Raw genomic sequence first — 19,517 nt, 5'->3', positions numbered from 1 at the left:
GCAGCATTAACAAAGGGCAAAGGCAGGGAACACCCGGGACAGCACACCAGTCCACTGAAGAACACAACCACACAGACAAACATACACTCGCACTCAAAGGACAATCCAAGAAAGCAATCCTGAAGCTTTTGGACTGTGAGAGGAAGTCAGAGAAGACCAGAGAAGACCCACGCATGAACCAAGAGGACACACAATCTCCACTCAGAAAGAAACCAGCCAGAATTCAAACCAGGACCAACCTCCACAACTTCTGTGCTAGAAAAAAAAGCACAACCATGAAAACTGACTTTTTCTTTTTTTAATAAACTGTACATAAAATATGCCATGTTTTTTTTAAATTCAGCATCAAAACAAAGAGCGGACTCCACAATGCACATTTACTTCCAGCAGCTCAACCGAAAACAACTGAAAATTTTAGTGAAATGTCAAACCTATAGATAAAAAAAGAAAAACAACAGTCAGAACAGGCTTCCTTTAGTAAACTACAGAAACTGACACGTCAGTTTGAACGGTGTGTTTGGAACAGAACGAGGTGACATGTTTTGCTTCGAAAGAGCTTGCAGAAAACCCAACCTAAAAAGAAATCAACGACACATGGCACACAGATCTGAGAATGCTCCTAGGCCTCATCTCCAGTCACATCAATCTCATTCACATCTTCCTCTTCTTCATCTACGGTTACGACCATGCTATTGAGTACAGCTCCACGAGGAGCCCCGTTGTCTGGAGAATATAGCACAACATCGATATCTTCCTCCTCCTCGTCGTCCTCCTCTCTTTGATCAACCAGCAGCACAGTTCTCTGGGGGGTTTGAGGCTGAGAGTTGTGGTCCACGGACACGTTGGACTGGAGAGACGAGCAGTAAGACGCACGTCCATCAGTGGAGACCGGCTGGTCTCCTTTGAAATCTCCACCACAACAGACCCCTCCTGTAAAGATGTTAATTTAAAAAAACACAGAACTACCAGATAGGAAAAATATTTAGAGACACATTAATAAAATAATGACAACATCCCAGCATCCACCTCTCAGGTTCAGCAGACCAGCCAAGCTCATCACTGAGAGGACAAGCATTTTGGGGTTTTCACCCCACGCTAAGAAAATCCCAACATTTGACCAGAATGAGTTGTATCATCTTATCCCAAACTTTTTCCATCACCGACATAAATACTTCGGCATATTGATTAACTCACTGATAACTGCTAAAAAAAAGAGAGAATTGCAGCACCAATGATTTTCTAATGAACACTACTGGCACTCCTAAAACACAACACAGGCTTTTTGATTTTGGCTTAAGGCCCGTACACACCGGGACAAATATTCGCCAGGCGTTATTCGCCAGCGTTTTTCAACACGTTTTTTTGTGTTCACACCCTGGCGATTTTCGCTGATGATGAGCCGAGTGAACATGCAATTTCATTCCCAGACATTAGATGACGCTTAATGTAAAACAGAAATACTCCTGTACACAAGGTGGCGCTGCGCAACTTTACGCTTCTTAAAGTCGCTTTTCACTCAGAAGAAGAGAGCAAGTATTTACGCGCTTGTCAGAATCATACAAAGAAAACATGAATATTTCAAGCACCAGTAGCTCCAACTGGTGCTTGGTTCGGGGATATTTTAGAATGTCCGTCATTATTTCTTCGCGGCTGTGTAGACGCTACTTGGCGTCTATCTTCTTCGCTGGTATGTGTGCTCAGCAAGGCAGTTTTGTGTTTGAGCGCCCCCAAGTTGTGTTTTACTGTAACTTCAGAAACTCCAGACACGTGTGCAAAAGCGCCATTCTCATTGGTCGAATAGATTTCGACGCGACGCGTCAAAAAAAAAAAAAAACGAACCCGAGGCGTTTTTTTTTTTTTGACGCTTTGACGCGTGGCGTTTTTTTTCATGTCGGTGTGCACACTCTCATTGGTGCCCTTTGTTTAGTCACGAGGCATTAAAACGTCGGCGAAAATCACGCGCGAAATTCGTCCCGATGTGTACGGGCCTTTAAACTGCATAATGATTTTTCAATAGATCAAAGGATGTTCCGAGTGGGACTTGAACCATCAGGTTCCCACACTCAGTTGTATCAGAAGCTCTCGTTCTGCTTCAACAGCAGGTGGATGAACACCATTTTTGCAGGTTTTATTTAATATCCACTCCTTATGTCTACCCCGCTTTCTTTCTATACAGTTCCACTTTGAAGTCCCACTTCGATCGTGTTTTGATCTAAAGGGAGTCTTAATCTCCCATCATGCCTTTGTTAAGATTCCCTCCAGATAGCTCTCAACCGGTGCAACAACAATGGTGAGCAGTATAACGGCTGTCCAGCCGTACAGTTCTGATGCAGATGCCAGCTCAGACGAGGAAAACAAAGACGTACATGGATCTATTTGTCTGCAAGCAATGCATCTGATTGGAGGTTAGCAGGGAGCTTGTGGCCAGCCCATTGTCAATTTTACGCAACTACAAGCTTTTTCACAAAAAAAATCGATCTGTTTCTGATTCACAACAATTTGAATAAAGAAATACTCAGAAATTTGTTTTGTCATTCCGTACATTTACCGTACCTTCATCAGAATTCTTCTGCTCTCTGTTGGGTGACACCTCCCCCAACTCTTCCTCCAAGGAATCCTTAGAACTGACAGGGTGGCCTTTCTCACCGGACAAGTGTAACATCTCAATTGAAGATGTTGTGTTGTCGTCTTGATCTGTTTTATTGCTGTGAGCTGGACTTGTGTTAAATGGCTGATTGTTGTTTTCATCAACACTGATGGCTTCTTGGTGTTCAGCGTTTGAAGTCTGTGTAGAGTCAATGATTGTCTTCATGATAGAGGTGAACCCAGTTCCCCCTTCCTTTCCTCCCTTTGAGTTCTTTGAAAGTTGAGTTTCTTCCTGACTGTCTTTGACATTCTTTCGTTTTGGGTGTCGCCGTTGAATTGGCTTTTGAACCTCAGTGAGAGAGGCCATCCATGGTGGCTTGGATGTTCCTGGGTTTCTTGGGTTTGTTATGTTAGAGCACCGAGGAGTTTTCTTTTTTGGAGGATCTTCTTCCACATCTTCCTCACTCTTGTTCTTTTTTTTGCGGCATCTCTGTCGTTGAGCGTGGCCTTCAGGGGCTAAAGCCCTGGTATCTAGATACTCTCTGGCTTCCTCGTGGCTCTCGTCTTTACTGTTGGCAGAGATTTGGGTTGAAGGCTTTTGCTCAACCGTTATTTTACGCAGTCTTCCACATTTCCTCTTTGGTAGTGCGGTTCCAAGTTTGTTCATATCTCTGTAGTCCCCAGCACTTTTGTGGCTCATTTCTGGGACAGTGTTACAGGTCCTCTGTAGATATCTCTTAACAAAGCCCCTGGCCCTGATCCAGGTCTCCTCGGCACTCTTAATGTTAGGTCCTCTGGTTGGTTCCTTTTCAATACATGTTCCAGTATTTTTTCCATTAGTAACATTTTTAGGTGCCAAAAAAACTTTGCTAAAATCCTGTAGGAGCTCTATTTGCCTCCTCCTCCTCCTTTTTTTACGGATGACATCGTGCCCTTTAGTGTCACATTTGCGTTTTAAGCCGTCCACCTTCTCAGGGTCCGAACTCTTGACAGAACTTGATTGTTTCCTGGCACCTATGATTTTTTGGTTTGCCTCCAAATACCACTGACAACACGCTGAGCTACAATTTGTGTTTTTACACAGTAGAGAAACTTTGCTGTTTTCTTTGATGGCGCTGAAAGGAAACTGCAGAGACTGAGGAGTTTCAGCAAGCCAGGGAGGCTGACGAAGTTGACTCTGAGCTTGTTTTTCACGGTTTCTTGGGTCACTTGGGAGGTTTTGATCTTTTTCTTTAGAAGTGAACAACTCCAATGGAGAAAGGCATTGAGGAAGCCTCATGTCATCCATCCAGGGTAATAAAAAAGGATGACCAGAGTGGCCATCAGCTTCTTGCAGAGGTAAAAGGCCAAAAACGGTCTGGTCTTTTTCGGAGCACTGCTGCTGGTGATGCAGTTTTTGTCCAGAAGTACATGCTAAAGGTAAGGCTGATGCAGGTGTGGAGGTTTCAGGACACTGATATTTGGAAACAAGCATTCCTGGACATCCAAGTGGATCAGTCTGTCCCAATCCCTCTGATCTCACAGGGAAGTTGATCTGAGAGTCTTGTTGTGTTGCCACACTTGGGTGTCCAGCTAAAGGGTTCGAGAACCCCGATGGGCTCTGTGCATGACAGTAGAGATCTGCATGACGAGAGGAAAGACAATTATAATTTCAGTTAAAATAACAGACACGGAAGAGTTACCTCAAAGGTAGCCGGCATCCGGCCGAAATTCGCCGCTTATAAGTGAACCAGTCACCGCCTACTTTTGATCATGGACTAAAGTTTCATTTAGTACACCTGCCCAATACAACCCCAACAGTGAAACATGGTGGTGGCAGCATCATGCTTTGGGGGTGCCTTTTAGCAGCAGACACAGGACGACTGATTGCATTTGAAGGGAAGATTAATGTAACCAAGTACAGTAGAAAACTTCTGACAGCGAGGACAGGACCTCAGACTGGGTCAAAGTTTTACCTTCCAACAAGGCAATGTCCTAAAGCACACCACTAAAATAACCCAGGAATGACTTTAGAACTACTCTGTGACCGTTCAGCCAAAGGCCTGAATAAACCCAGTTGAGCATCTCTGGAGAAACTGGAAAATGATGCACAAACATTTACCATCCAACCTGATGGAGCCGGAGAGAATCTGCAAGGAAGAGTGGCAGAGGATTCCCAGACCCAGGTATGAGAAACTTGTTGCATCATTCTCAAGAAGACGCATGGCTGTACTAGTTTAAAAGGGAGCTTCTAACCAAAACTGAGCAAAAAACATTCTGAATACTTAGGACCATAGGACTTTTCAGTTTTTCTTTAACTATAAATTTGAAGACATTTTTACACTTATTTCTGTCAAAACTCGTTGAACGTTATTGAGAAATAAAATGAACTTTCCTGAATTTGGCAAATGAGTCCAACTATACAAAAAGTGAAAAATGTAAAGGGGTCTGAATACTTTCTGTACCCACCATCTGAATTCGTGTTGTACATGTGTGCCTATTTTTTGCCCGCAGACAGCCAGTACCTACCTTTAAAAATAAGACAATGTGATTTTCTGGACTTTTTCTTTTCATTTTGTCTCTCATAGTTGAGGTATACCTATGATGAAGATTACAGGCCTCTCTCATCTTTTTAAGTAGGAGAACTTGTACAATTGGTAACTGACTAAATACTTTTTTTGTCCCACTGTAACACAAATAATGCAGGAATAAACTTTTATTAATCCTGGTTAGTTGTATAAGGAATAAAATGTAGGTAAATTGTAAAATCTTACAATTTTAAATTATACATAATTGTATTCATCTATGAGTGTAAATTTGATATCTGTTCCATCTGCAACCCTCCTTGAAAAAGATCTTATGTAATAACTTTAATATTTGTCAAAGTAAAAAAAAAAATTGAAGTTGACTTCAATAACGAGTAAATATTGAAGTCAGAGAAACCAGCGATTTAGTTAATGGAGTTTAGATCAAACCTGTGTGTGCTGATGGACGGCCTCTCGCTGGCTCTACATCCTGGTAGAAAACTGGCTCTGCTGTGCTGCTGGCTGCATAAATGGGGCTCCGTCTCAGATCGTTCCCTGCAGTTTGGTTAAAAGCAGGTTCCCAGTCATGGCCTGCCTGCAGCGTCTTACAGTCACCATCCAGGTTGGGCAGAATATTCAGGCCCTTCATGATATCCTCCAGCAGCATCTCTATCTGCTCATCCGTTTCCTCCACAGACGTCTGGGGTTGGGGGGGGTCCAACTCCCGCTCTGAATCCAACTCGCTGCTGTGGCTCATATCGACACCGCCAACAGAGAGAAGATAGGACTCGGGACTGGTAACAGGGGAAGAAGCAATGGGAGGTTGAGGGTTCCCAGCCTCTGGTTTCTGGACCAGGTTTGTAGAAGAGGAAGTATTGTTGCAGTTGTTAGCTTGGGTTTTCTGTGTGGAGCATCCCTACAGAGAAATGAGCAGCAGTTAAAGCAAAAAGGACAGGCTAACTCCAAACCAAGAGAGACATCTCTGATGTTTATGCTCCTTTTTTTGTTTGCTAATGTTTGCATGACAGAAAATGAATTACTAAGTCATGCAAAAGTAAAACAATTCTTAAAATTGTTTTACTTTTCAAAGGTTGGGAAACATTTGGAAATATCCAAATTAGTAAAGTTGCTAAAACTTTTTTATTTTTCTTAAAGGAACATTGCCTTTTCTTTCTTTAGATGTAAATAATGTAACCAGTATTTATACAAAGCAGTTTATTTACATTTAAAGTAAAGCAGTTTTAATTTCCCTCTTTTTGAGCAGCCTGAAAACCTTTCAAAGTCATTTTTAAATAGATGCTTTCATTGGTTTCAGTGTTTTTTCAGTGTTCCTCACAAATACCACAAAAATAAGTTATCCTGAATTTAATTGTTAAAGATTAGATTATTGTGCATGAAAATCCCTGCAGCAGATTGTCTTGATCATATCTACATCCTAAATGCATCACGTTGCCACCATGTGATTGGCTGAATAGAAAATGGATTTACTGAGCAGCTGGACAGCTGTGCCTTATAAAGTGAGCACTGAAAGTATGTGCATTTTCTATATCTTCATTCACTTTTTATTTTCTAATTTATTCATTACTAATCATCTCAAACTTGATATATTCAGGGCTCTAAATGAACACCCACCAAATGCAGGTAAAAGATCAGTCTGGCAAAAACTATTTCACTAGCCACTTAGGTATGTGGGGCATCGTTCATCACTGAGGGGGACTTAAGTGTCATCTTCCCCACAAACATCCTTCACAGAGTCGGTACAAAAAATATAATTCTGACTTATTGTGCAGTACAGTCACATGCGAAGCAGCACAAGGTGCATTCGAGGGCTGCGTGGAATTTCCACACTTATGTGCTTCCATTGAGAGCTTATTATTGCTGCATTCAGGTGCGCTGGTCATTTCTAGCATTTGCTCACACTGACCTCAGTCAACACAAACACACTTACTTGTTGTTCCATGTCACTGTAACTCTTTGAAATGACTAAGACTCACAACTACAACACACCGATCTGTAAGAAATGTATTTAAGTTATAAATAAATGGCCCTGACCAGAAATAAACATTAGGGCTTTGATGAAAAGTCAGTACTTTGAAGAAAGGAATGTGTTCATAAAAAGGTTCACAGATTAGAAGTGACTTTTGATAACATTTCTGCAATGTTGTAAAACCCGACAGAAGATGACACTTTCAATTATTACTAGTGTTTTGTTTTTACCAGAACTTTCACTTGCTTCGTGTATTTTTTGTAGGTTTGGAACATTTTTTTTCTACTGGCTGCATCATTTAGAAGAAGACAATTGTAAACCCTGCTCCATCTTTTTGCTAAAACTTGAAACACATTTGAGTATTTTCTCTAGCAGCCATATTGTGTATGCAGCCTTCAAAAAATGAAAAAGGCTGGATATACTCGTGTGTGTATATATATATATATATATATATATATATATATATATATATACACACACACACTCGTTCCTCCAGCTTTGTCCATGGTTCAAGGCTTTAAGCATGTTTCTCCTCTTAATGAGCTTTTTTACAGCTAATTTCACAAAAAATTAGGACTTTTGGAAATTGGCTGGATCTGGGCCAGTTTGTATTTACACAGTAAGTGAACCAAACCATACCAAGTCGGTATGAAAGCAGAGCTAGACTACCTGTTTAGACAAGACTGTTTGCGGGTTTGGTCCACATGAGATTGGGTTCACTCATGCTCGAGGCCAAGACAAATGAAAGAAACTATCTCAGGTCCATTAAAAAAAAAAAAAAAGTAAAACAACAGAGGCTGGTGTGAATAAAAAATCAATGTGCATGCTGCAGTCAAATGCATAACATTAGAAAGAACTGTAATAATGGTTTGTGGAAAGTTTTCAATAGGTATTTTTTAGCGTTGGGAAGATTCATAGACATTGACTATGAAATTCCGCAAATTGGGTTTGCGATAATACAGTGATCCCTTGATTATCGCGGGGGTTACGTTTCAAATAGAACCCGTGATAAGCGAAACCCGTGAAGTAGAAACCTTTATTTTTTTACAATTATTATACAATGAAATTCACTATTATACATTGAAAAGAAAGAACAAACCATTTAACAGGCTAAATCAATTGTTTTTTTAACAAATAAAAGTACTTTAGAAACGTTTTTTCAACAAATAACTTCTGTAGTGTGCTGTCAAATAATAATTTCAATCATCGATAAGAACAGAAGGCTTTAAATTGCGGAGATTAGCCCCGCCCACCGCGACCCGAGTGGATTAAACGGAGGAAAATTTAAAATGATTATGAAAAAAATAAAAAAGTACAGTGGGACAGATAGTGACACCGGTCTTCTTTTTCACTGCTCTTCATACTGAGCCGCTGCATCCTGTGCAGCGTTTTTTCCTTCTGAAGCCCGCGGTGCAGCTGCAGGTGTGTTTGTTCGGGAGAGGAACATAGTGATAGGCAGTTGTTGTCGCTCTTTTTTCTTCTTTGCTAAAGATCCTTATACACCGACATGCCACCATCGATTATGTTGGAGAACTGTAATGAACGGCTCATCAAAGGGTCCCATTCTTGAGCTACTCGCTGAGTGACTTTTTAGCCAATCAGAATGCAGAACACAATGCACAATCCAAATCCGTGAAGTAGCGAAACCGTGAAAAGTAAACCGTGATATAGCAAGGGATCACTGTACATTTGCCTAATGGAAACAAGATACCGTATTTTCACAAACATAGGGCGCCCTGGATTATAGGGCACAGCATCAGTTATGGGTGCTTTTTCTGTATTTAACCCTTGTACTATCTTAGATGACCCCACCCTTACATTGACGTGTTCTACCTACCATGACAAAGGTGGATAAAGGTGGAAAGATTTCATGTAATCCATGGACACCAGTGAGGTTCACAAATCATTGAAGAAAAAAGGTTCAGCGCACTGTCTAGTGGGTCTAGATGACCCAACTCCCAATGTTAAAATGCCTAGGATAGCACAAGGGTTACGACATAGAAAAGGTGCACCAGGTTTCAAGGCGAGGGCACGTTAATATATACCAGTAGAACATGCATGCTAGTGTGTGTTTGAAAAAGGCAGCGGGGGCAAAACTGAGTTGGTTTGTATTTATTTTTTCACTATCAATCAGCATCCAAGAATCCATCAAAATCCTCATCTTCTGTATCTGAGATAAACAGCTGGGCTAAATTTCTATCAAACACCCCAGGTTCCCTTTCGTCATTGTCAGTGTCCGTCTGGTTGCCATGTGGCCCCTAATGAATGATGATGCCGGCTTTTGCAAAAGCTTGAAGAACAGTGAAAGCAGACGCATTAGCCCAAGCATCTACAATCCATTCACAAACTGTGGTGTAACTCTGCCTTCCAGTCTCAGTAAAACTGTGTTCGCCATCCGTCATCTAATCTTGAATTCTCTCGATGCTGCTTGATTCACATTTTCCTCCGCGTAGCTGATATAGCTTGCATTTTAAACTGTGCTTCATAATTGTGTCTCTTTGCATTTTCAGGGTTTCCAAAATGATGTTGTTCTGCATAATGAGCATACCTGCACTTTGTACTATTTGGGGGGGGGGGGGGGGGGGGTCTTCTTTCATGTCCACACTTCTTTCCTTATCGTTTTACCGTTCTCATGCTATCCTCTCCTACATCCTCTTTACTGAAGTCACGGAACAACACATAAGGTATATCGCACCATAGGGCGCACCGTACATTTTGGAGAAAATTTACGACTTCCAAGTGCGCCTTATATTTGTGAAAATATGGTAAATAAAATAAAAACTCACATTTATCAAAAAAAGTTTTTGCATTTGGAGGTGGTTTTTGAGGCGTATCGAAATTGACATATTTCGCAAAACTGGAATGGAAACAGTTTTCGAATTAAAAAGGTTGCGTGACCAACAACCAGATGGCAATGCAGTTCTTGGTAGTAAAGAAGAAAAAGAGCAAAGCAGGTCTAGAAGTTTCTCCAGGATATCCAGAAGGGTGGCTCCGGAAAAACAGTGAGTGGCCATGTTAAAAAAAGCAGACCTTCCTTATTATGGAGTCCTTGATTATTGCCATTGTCTGGGCAAACGGGAGGAGGAGACGCAGGTGTGGGTGCTGTGCTGACAGGTGGGGCAGCAGCATTGTCTTGCAGCCTGTGGGCATCTCTGATGGTGGCGAGGCACGAGCACCACTGGAGTGGAAACGGACAGCTTCTTTCAGACTTCGATGGCAGGAGGAAGATGTTGCTGACCGGGAGGATGAAGGGAGCGCCAGCCGGCGACACTAGTCTGATCTTAAAGAGGCTTTAGCGGTGAGCCTCGGACCACGAGCCAGGTTGCTGCCTGCAGCTGTCCTTTTGTGTTCTACAGGGATTTCCATGGCGTCTCTCCAAAGAGCGGGGAAATCGACAATGGCCCAGGTCCAGAGGAGTGTGCCGCCATGATCGCTGTGGAAGGAGTGCGAGAATCAGCAGCCAGACTTACAAAGTAGTTAGACCCAGGACAGGAGGCTTTTGGGCCTCATCAAAACTTCTTCTGGGCATCCGGACATCCACTTTTTCTTCTACCGATCTTTGTTTTGGAGTTGAAAATCAAGAAGGCCGTGGGCTGATGGAAGGGTCCCATGGAGCTGTGTCCTGGAGCGCGGCGCTAAGAGAGGTTAGCCGCTTAGACTTGGAGAAGAAGACACCCATAAACTTGGACAGGAGAGCTTCCTTCATTTCCAGTTCAGCTTTTCAAACATTATATGTCTTCTATGAGGTCAGTAATAATTCCAGTAGCTTTACCCAGAAGTTGGTTGAATTTTTTTTTTGTATGTGCTGCTGTTCCTCTGTCTAGCATTTGTCTGAGTGACTGACTATTAAACTTGGGATTAATGATGATGATGATACAATTTATACACAGTCTAAAACGACCAAAAAGGCATTTGGACTTTTTCTTTTTTAAAAGTCATGTCCATTGACTGTTTTTATTTCTGGGCCCCTCCCTCGCCCGCTGCCAAGGCCGCTTCAGCAGGCTGCAGAGTCTGAGGAACTGGTTCCAGTCTGAACAAGTTTTTTTTTTTTTAATTGTCAATTTTAACCCGTTCTGAAACAATACATCTTTTTACAAAGTTGAGTTACTTCACTAACTAAAGGATACACCAAAGCTTTGGGAAGCTGTTTCTACAACCAACAATCCACCTACCTATTTTAACATGGCACTTTTTAACATTCAGTCTTTGTCCAACAAAACCTTTATCATGAATGATTTTATTTCAGATTAGAACAGCGATGGTCTCTTTTAATGGAAACATTGCTAAGCACGGATGCATTTACTGTTCTCACAGAGCCCCTCCACACACACACACCACCGAATTTTAGATTTAGGGAGGGCAAAAAGGGTGGTGCTACTGCATCTATAGTGCCCAACTTCTTTGCAGTAAAGCAAATTTCCTTAGATCAGTACCCCAGCTTTGAACACCATGTTTTTGTTTTAACTGCCCTCCAATTTTATGCATCACAGTATATAGACCACCAAAACTTTGATCTGTTTTTATTGAGGAGTTTTCTGAGTTCTTGGCCTCAATTGATACCTGCTTGATTGCGATTTTTATAACTGGTGATTTTAATAACTGGTGATTTTAACCTCCAGATTGACAGGCAGTCAGACTAAACAGGAAAATCCAGTCTCGATTCAAGTGCTCCACTAAAATCTAACAATATAAGTATCAAACCCACACCCCCTTGGAGAACTGAGGATATTAAACAATTGAAGAGACAATGTAGATCCGCTGACAGACATTGGAAAAACACAAGCTTGTAATAAACTATCAACAAAACCAAAACAGACTAAAGCTAAATAATGAAACAGTAAAACAGACCAGGAACTCATACAAATATTATCAAATATAATTTTTGAATATAATAAAAAAAAAATCCAATTTTTGTTTAACTCTGACTTTAACAAAAATACAATGCCAGCCACCGTCTCATTGTGTGAGGACCCCGTTGACCACTTCAGGGGCGAGTTCAATTCTGTCCGATCTACCATCATCAATGAACTAAAAAGTATTTTTATGGAAAATGATGGTTTGATTTTACCTGAGGAAGCACTGGACACTTTTTTTAACACATGTATTTGTGCTTTTCCATCAGCAAAACTATTTCTGTGCCCACCCTGTTTCCCTATGTTTATCTGCATCGATTGGGAGGTGTGAGAGGGGGTTTAAGGTTGTGTGCAGCTCGGGGAGGGGGGGTTATTATTATTATTATTGCTTTTTTTTAAATTATCGTTCTTCTTTTATGTTATCTATTTTTTTGTGGACAGCACTTTGCATTACTTTCTATATGAAAAGTTTGAAGATTGATTGATGATTGAACTGGCTGCCTTGGGCACTGCCCGGCAGGAGCCACTAGAGGTCCCACAGCCTCACACAGCTCATCAAACGTTGAGCGTGTCATGTGGAATTATTAAAGCCACAGCTCCTCTGAGAAATCACCAACCACGATTTCTCAAAATCGCTTCATCCATAGCCGCTCCCACATGTAGGGAGCTTACCGCTCCATGACCTGAAAAAGACGCAGACGTTTCCTTTTCTTCACATCCGTCACCGTGTTTTTGAATGACTTATCGCATGAGTTGGTTTGTGTTTTTTCACATAATCTTGATTCAATGGAAACAGTGTAATTGTGTTTTTTTCAACATTTCTAGAATTTTGATTAAGTTTTGCCCATACGTGTAAAAGAAACGGAGCTAGTGAAACTGTTATAGGTGATTGCAATAGTATCTTTTGACTACTGTTACTCTTCAACAGAGTAATTAACATTATTCTAGCAGGAGCCGACCAGCCTTGCGCTGAATTTCCCAGTAGGGACACTGTAGCACGCAATAAACCAAAATCAACTGATTCTGTCGCGGTGAACAGCGGCTAACGTAAGGTGTCCCATGACAGCAAAAAGTCGATATGAAAAGCTGTTTTTCTCCGCATCAGAATCAACTGATTCATGTTGATCAGATAAACGAAGAGTCGAAAAGCGTTTGTGTATTATTTGGGTGTCGCCTGTGACATCTCCGGTGTTAACGGGTTAAATGAGCCTTTTTTCAAATTCCTTTTTTCACTAACCTTGTTTTTGTCTTGGAATATGGTTCGGGAATTCAGTTTCGTAAATCCTTGACTATGTTTTATTTTTTTAATTTAAGCCTACACTAAATTATCAAATCAAATCAAACTTTATTTATAAAGCACTTTTCATATAAAAATATAACAAAGTGCTTTACATTAAAACACAACAAAATATAAAAACAAGCATTGACGATTTAAAAATAAATAAAATAAAAATAAATAAATAAATTATAATCATTTTTTTATCTACCTGTCTCACTGAAGAAACAAGTGACAATGTCTCATCTTTGTCTTGAATGCTCGCCACCTCCCAAACTTCTCCTGTGGCGGTCCTTCTTAGCTTCACCTGCGGAAGTAAAGAAATAAAATAAAATAAATAAATTATATATATATATATCTCTCGCGAGGGTACAACTTCAACAACATTTGTCAAAAGGAATTCCTCTATGAATGAAAACTAGATTACTTTTTTCCTCCCCCTGATCATTTTGGGGAAGTTTCAGCTTGCAGGTTGCGTTCAGAATTTCATGGGAAAAATACTCAGATTTGACCCCAGATTTCTCACCTTGATAGAAATCTCTGTGGTGCCCATCATCTGCTTCATCTTGGCCAAATTCTTGATCCCAGCCCTGCAAATTGAATGCGTCCTCTCTTTGTTTTTTCCCTCTAACATTTGACCTTTGCCTTGACCTTGTTCTTGGTGTGGTGAAACTGCTCCATACTCCATCACCTTGCAGTTTGCCCCTTCTTCTCTTCTTTCCACCTGGATGTTGTCCTCATACTCGGGTAACTGTTGGGAACAGCCTTGTTCCTGTGAGCTCTGGAGGCCAGAACCACCAGCGAGTGAAACTGAAAATGTGTCTGTTTCACACGACAAAGCAGAGAACTGTTTGTGGTTTGTGGACTGCCCTACTTCAGATTCTCCATCACTTGTGTTGATTGGAGGCGGATTGAGGATCATTAGATTATCCACCGGCGCATTTTCACACTGCGACAGTGAAGAAAAACTCACAACAAATGGGACCTGAGCCGTTTTCTTGTCGAGGAGCACAACTGTTTGGGTACCAACAGAGGCACAGCTCTTTTTCTCTGGAGCATTACGTTTATTTACAGCCATTTCCACTTGAACTTGTACATCCTGCATTTTCAGGCTTCTGTATGTCTCTTTGTAGCTTGGAGTGCTCTGCCAGTTAACTCCATCTTTACAACCTTCTACAAGATTTGAGAATCCAAACAGGCTGGCTGCCGCCAACAACTCGCTCTTCTCCTCATTTTCCTTAACTTCCAGCTCCCCTGAATACATAAGACCAACAAGCTTCAGTAAGATGTGAGCTGTAACTGTATGGAGCTTTAACAGGCGTTTCTGTCCGGATGGAGGAGATGGAGAAGAAGACAATCTCTGGGAAAAATAGGGGCTAAGAGCTGCTAGGATGCAACTGTGAGTTGGGACCGAGATACCTTAGTGAGGACAGTTCAAAGAAAATGAATTGGTTATAAGTTAAAATAATAATAATAAAAATTTAAACAAAATCCTTTTTGGGTTCTCACCCTCAGTTTGCAGAAGAGTGTCACAGAACTGGGCACTGTTCTGCTGCTTCTGCAGCTCTTCGAGGAGCTGCATGTCATAGTTGGGCCAATAGTACCTCTGCATGTCTAAGCAGGAAGTGAGGGAAGACAGTTTGAAAGAAGCACTAAAGTGTACATTTGAAATGATGACAGCCATGAGAAGTCACCAAAAAACTTGAGGCTGAACAGTTTTAGAGCCAGTGAGCCTGTAAGGAGAACACAACTCAAGTCTCTTTTTATACAGGACTGAATGTTGGGTAAATATTGAATACAAAATAAAACATGGCCACATGCATTTGTTGCCGTGTAAAAAGACTATGACAAAGTTCACACGTATACACACTGACCTTGAGAAAAAAGGTGGGGAAACACTCATTTAAAAAGGGATGGCACACTGACTTAAGATAAATAACCCTTCCTAGAACAAAATAACCCTTTTATCAAACTTCAAAAAAGTAAACAACTTTCAAAATGACTAAGTTGTTACAAATACATAATGAGCATTATTAACGATTAAATGTTTATTTGCCCTGCAAGGCATTCTGCGGAGAATGACGCGTCATGTGACTGCTCTGTTGTGCAAGTTTAACTCCATTATAATATCAATGAATTATATTTCATTGCTTTGATAAAATTAAAGAAATGTAATAAAGAAATCCGATTTTTGATGTTATTTTTATTTTGAGGATTCGAAAAAAAAAATAAAAAATAGAACGTGCATGCCCCATGACGGTCGGCCTGCTGTTGAATGACAGAACAGCTTCATGCATTTGGAGACTTTCATTCAGCTCGTTTAGGTGGTTTGTCACAGTCATTTCCACCAAAGTGCAGCTTTTCGAGCCACTCAGGATCTTCCAGTTGCGGGTAGTTCAACAAAGGTCTTTGCTTTTCAGGAATGTTTTCACGTGTTCTAAACAGACGGCAAAGTGAGGCAAAACGTCACCCCTGGGGGGTATTTCAGGAAGCATGTTTAAACTAGCCTGACTTTAAGCCTGAACTCTGGCTAAAATCCACCTGAACTTGCTTACTCTGGGTATGTCGGCCCAAAAGACCGGATATGAGTTGGCGTAATTACGCTCGACTTGGTAACCCTGGGTTAATGCTCGTGCACAGCAAGTACATAAAGACATTCTCAATGGATCGCCGAGTCACCTGGAAACGCGTGGAGAAAAAAAAAAGAAAGCGGGACACTTGAGACGGAAGTGAGACGGAGTCTGAGATTTTAATGACGGCGGATAAAGATTATAAGTCCATCAAAAAAGTAACACGGCTGCATCATCAAAAAAAAGAGTTTCTGCTTCGAGAAAAATAACAGACAAAGTTTCTGATCTTGTTTCCATTTTCCTTGTGACGTATATATATATATATAAACTTAAATAAATTTCTTCTATTATTAACAAATAATTTAGTTAAATGTTTTCAACCTAACTTCTTATGTCTATAAAACTCAATAATTGTTTATACAACTCAAATTTACGTATTAATCTAACTAAATGTCACATTACTCCATTAATCTTTTTTCCATCTTAATTACTTATATTTCTTGAACTCTCATATGTCTAAGTTTGAGCCGGCAGATTTGCTCATTTTTGTAACAATAAAAAGGACGGGAAAAAATGAACGGAGTGCAAAAATTCATTAAAGAATATTCCAACATTCTCATTACAATGCATGGTGGAAGGGGTGCTAGATAAACTCATCATCCTCTCCTTCACTCTCACTCATGGTGCAGAGACGTAAGCATAGTAGGACAAAATAACCCGGCAAAACACAGTAAAATAGCTATACAACTAAACACATTGTCAAAAACCCACACTTAATCCCAAATCTGTCCAGACAGGCAAAGGGAATGATATCCCAGAATCCCTTGCAGTGCCGATCTAACGGCAGCACCAAAGTTACACCTACTTAATTGAATTAATTTGAATGAAAGGAAAATAATTGTCTGAAAACTACGTGTTATTTTTAAGGTGACCTAAAAAAAAAGATTTATCTTAACTAAAGCAAATAATTGAGTTGGATCAAAGTAAAAATGTTTATCTTTACAACATCCATCATCATCATCCTCTCATGTTGGAAAAAGTATTATCTGAGCTTCTTCATCCACTAAATCCTCTTCAAATGGACACGCCATGCTGTTTCACCTCTCTGTAAACAAACTAACCTTCAACTAAACCTGCTCCGCACCAGGTTATGTTCAGAGCATGAGTTGCCATGGTAACTTGACCTACCCTGAAACATACCTCCATTTCTGGAACCGAAAGCTGAGGTTATCAACTTCCTTAGCCTCAAATTTATCGTGGGAGCTAGCATAACCTGCTTTCTGGAATACCCCCCTGGACAGCCATCGGACTTTGTTGTGTAGCAGGAGAACAAAATATTTCCTTTCAACTTCATCAAGCAATGCACGGAACTGACGGTGGTTCGATTTACATCAGCCACCTGCCTAGCGGTCCACTAAAAGTTAAAAAAAATAAAAATAAAAAAAGCCCTGCTGGTAGAAACGTATGTCGCAGGCTATGACGCAAATTTTCGTTGACAGAAATGTTGAAATGTAATATTGTGGTGGCGGTTGTGCATTTTAGGTCTGTTAGCAGCAGGGGATTGTGGGACGCTGTCTCCTGATCTTATTAGGGCTCTGCATGAGCGTTTCTGTTTGCCCACGTTTCTTTTCATTTGGCAGTTTTGTTGTTCCACCTTAGTTTATTCTTCCTGTTATGTTGGTTCTTTATGTTGCACCGTGAGTGTGTAAGGGAGAGAGGTTGATCACCCCTGTGCAAGGTTCAATGTGGTGTGTGTTCAAAGTAAATGGGCTTCTCTCTGAAACTGTTCGGTGTCGTGCGGTGTACGGGATACAAAGAGTTCTCCAGCGCAGCCAGTTGATTGACAGCTCAACTTTTTTGACAACTTGGCTCCTGATCTGCCCGCTGCAAGTGACGTAATTCCCGGGCGTTACAATATTTTTCTACACAGTCTTACAGCATTGGAAAACGTTAAGAATGTTTGAGTCTTGTTTTTTCTCCTACAGAAACCATATTAAAAATGTATATATATTTCTCTACCCCATCTTTTTACATTTTCAAACATTTTTGAAAATGCTCCAGGGAGCCACTAAGGCAGCGCTAAAGAGCCGCATGCGGCTCCTGAGCCGCGGGTTGCCGACCCCCGCTATAGTGGATGGATCAAATGTGATGAACACATTTCACACACCTAGATGCGTGACAGAGAAAATGACTTTAACTTTAAAAAACGTGCGGCCAACAACTAAATCCAGCCTTAGAGGCCCCTAATTTTACACGTGGACAATGCAGCAGTGTGCATCTTGGCTGCATTTATCATCAACATGAATTCCAATCACTTTTGTGCTGGTCGCATGTTTATATGCAAATAACATCAGCCGGCTTAAGATAAAACTTTTCTTTCTTGTTAATTTTTTAACTCAGTTTTACGACGGGGTATAGGGGCCGGATAAATGGAAAAAACAAGTATATGAGAATAAAGTCGCAAAATTATCGGGGGAAAAAGTCAAACATTTTTACAATGATTAGGTCAAAGCCTAAAATAGCGAGGAAAAAAACTCAAAATGTAACAAGAGTAAAGTCGGAGCCTACAAATATGAGAAAAAATGTTAAAAAATGGACAAAAATGAAGTCGTAGGCCTAAAATTTTGAAAATATAGTTCCACTTCAAGTTCAACGAGAATAAAGTTACAACTAAAGGCAACAATTCATGCCTGTAAAGTTGTAATTTTATACTTCCAAAAGTGTTTTCCTCCCAGAAAGAAAATGTGCTTTTATTATTTTTTTAACTAAAATTTTACATTTTGTCTTAAGTGACTCGACAAAAACTTTCGAACATTTTTTGTTAACGTTTACAGCAGACATTTATATTACCCCCGCCAAATCTTCTTTACTTTTTTGTAAATGTGCATTATTTTCATAAAATACAACTTCATTTTTAAAAAAATGCTGATGTTATTTTTACGTATTATTAACGTGTCTGTGACCAGCATAAAAAAAGTGATGGAAATTCATGTTGGTAATATACATGTGGCCAAGATGCACACTGCTGCATTGTCCTCGTGTATTTAAGCAGTATTTAGTAGTTGTTGGTTGCACGTTTGTAGAAAATTACGTGCAGATAGACACTTTCTTTCGGCCAAACTAGCTGCGCCACAGAGATGGACTCGCTATTGATCAGATTTAAGATTACAAAGCGCGACAGTGAAGGTTGTGAAGCTGAAATTAGGCTAGCTCCGTTACCGCCACCAGCAGTCTGTGAGCGCGCGCCCGAAAAAAAAACTGAGTTTCTGTGGCTCACCTGTCCGAAAGCTCGCCCAAACATATACAGAGGACAGTTTTTGGCCGCTGCTGCTGACGCCATGTTGAAAATACAACAATTTCAAACTAGTATCGATTTAATTTACCCAACCTTAAAGTTCGATTTTTTGACTTTCACTGTTTTGTTGTCAAAGGAAGGAAGCACATCATCAGTCACTGAGTCAGTTAGGAGGAAAACCGGGGCAATTGCTAGCTGGTTAAAAGCAACACATTAACTTAACCATTTAAATACTTAAGTTACTCACCAATTCTTTGTCAGCTTTAAAACTAAAGTTTTCTTATTCAAACCCTAAAATTCAACTTCATGTCTTACAGACGGAAAAAGTGAATATGGCGAAGTTTGGTAAACGTTCCGCTTCAAGGTCGCTGCAGCGACTCCTAGCGGCAGCTCCAGCGCACTGCACGTAGATCTGTAAGTCAATTTTTTTTAAGTCGATTCAACTG

General features: G+C 40.5%; 1 protein-coding gene across 1 annotated transcript; it reads right to left on the bottom strand.

Moving 5' to 3' along the window:
• Positions 1-283: 283 nt before the first annotated feature.
• LOC101170325 (uncharacterized) lies at positions 284-19,069 on the bottom strand. Its single transcript, XM_078950044.1, has 7 exons — positions 19,054-19,069; positions 14,716-14,820; positions 13,733-14,460; positions 13,418-13,513; positions 5,541-6,006; positions 2,554-4,206; positions 284-930 (listed from the first exon to the last, which is right to left on the bottom strand). Exons 2-7 carry the CDS (start codon positions 14,816-14,818, stop codon positions 620-622), a joined length of 3,357 nt encoding a protein of 1,118 aa, XP_078806170.1. The 5' UTR covers positions 14,819-14,820; positions 19,054-19,069; the 3' UTR covers positions 284-619.
• Between the last annotated feature and the right edge of the window lie 448 nt (positions 19,070-19,517).

Source organism: Oryzias latipes, chromosome 1 (genome assembly GCF_053564925.1).
Source record: "Oryzias latipes strain Hd-rR chromosome 1, Olatipes_Hd-rR_3.1".
Classification (NCBI taxonomy): domain Eukaryota; kingdom Metazoa; phylum Chordata; class Actinopteri; order Beloniformes; family Adrianichthyidae; genus Oryzias; species Oryzias latipes.
This window is presented reverse-complemented; position numbering and strand designations above follow the sequence as displayed.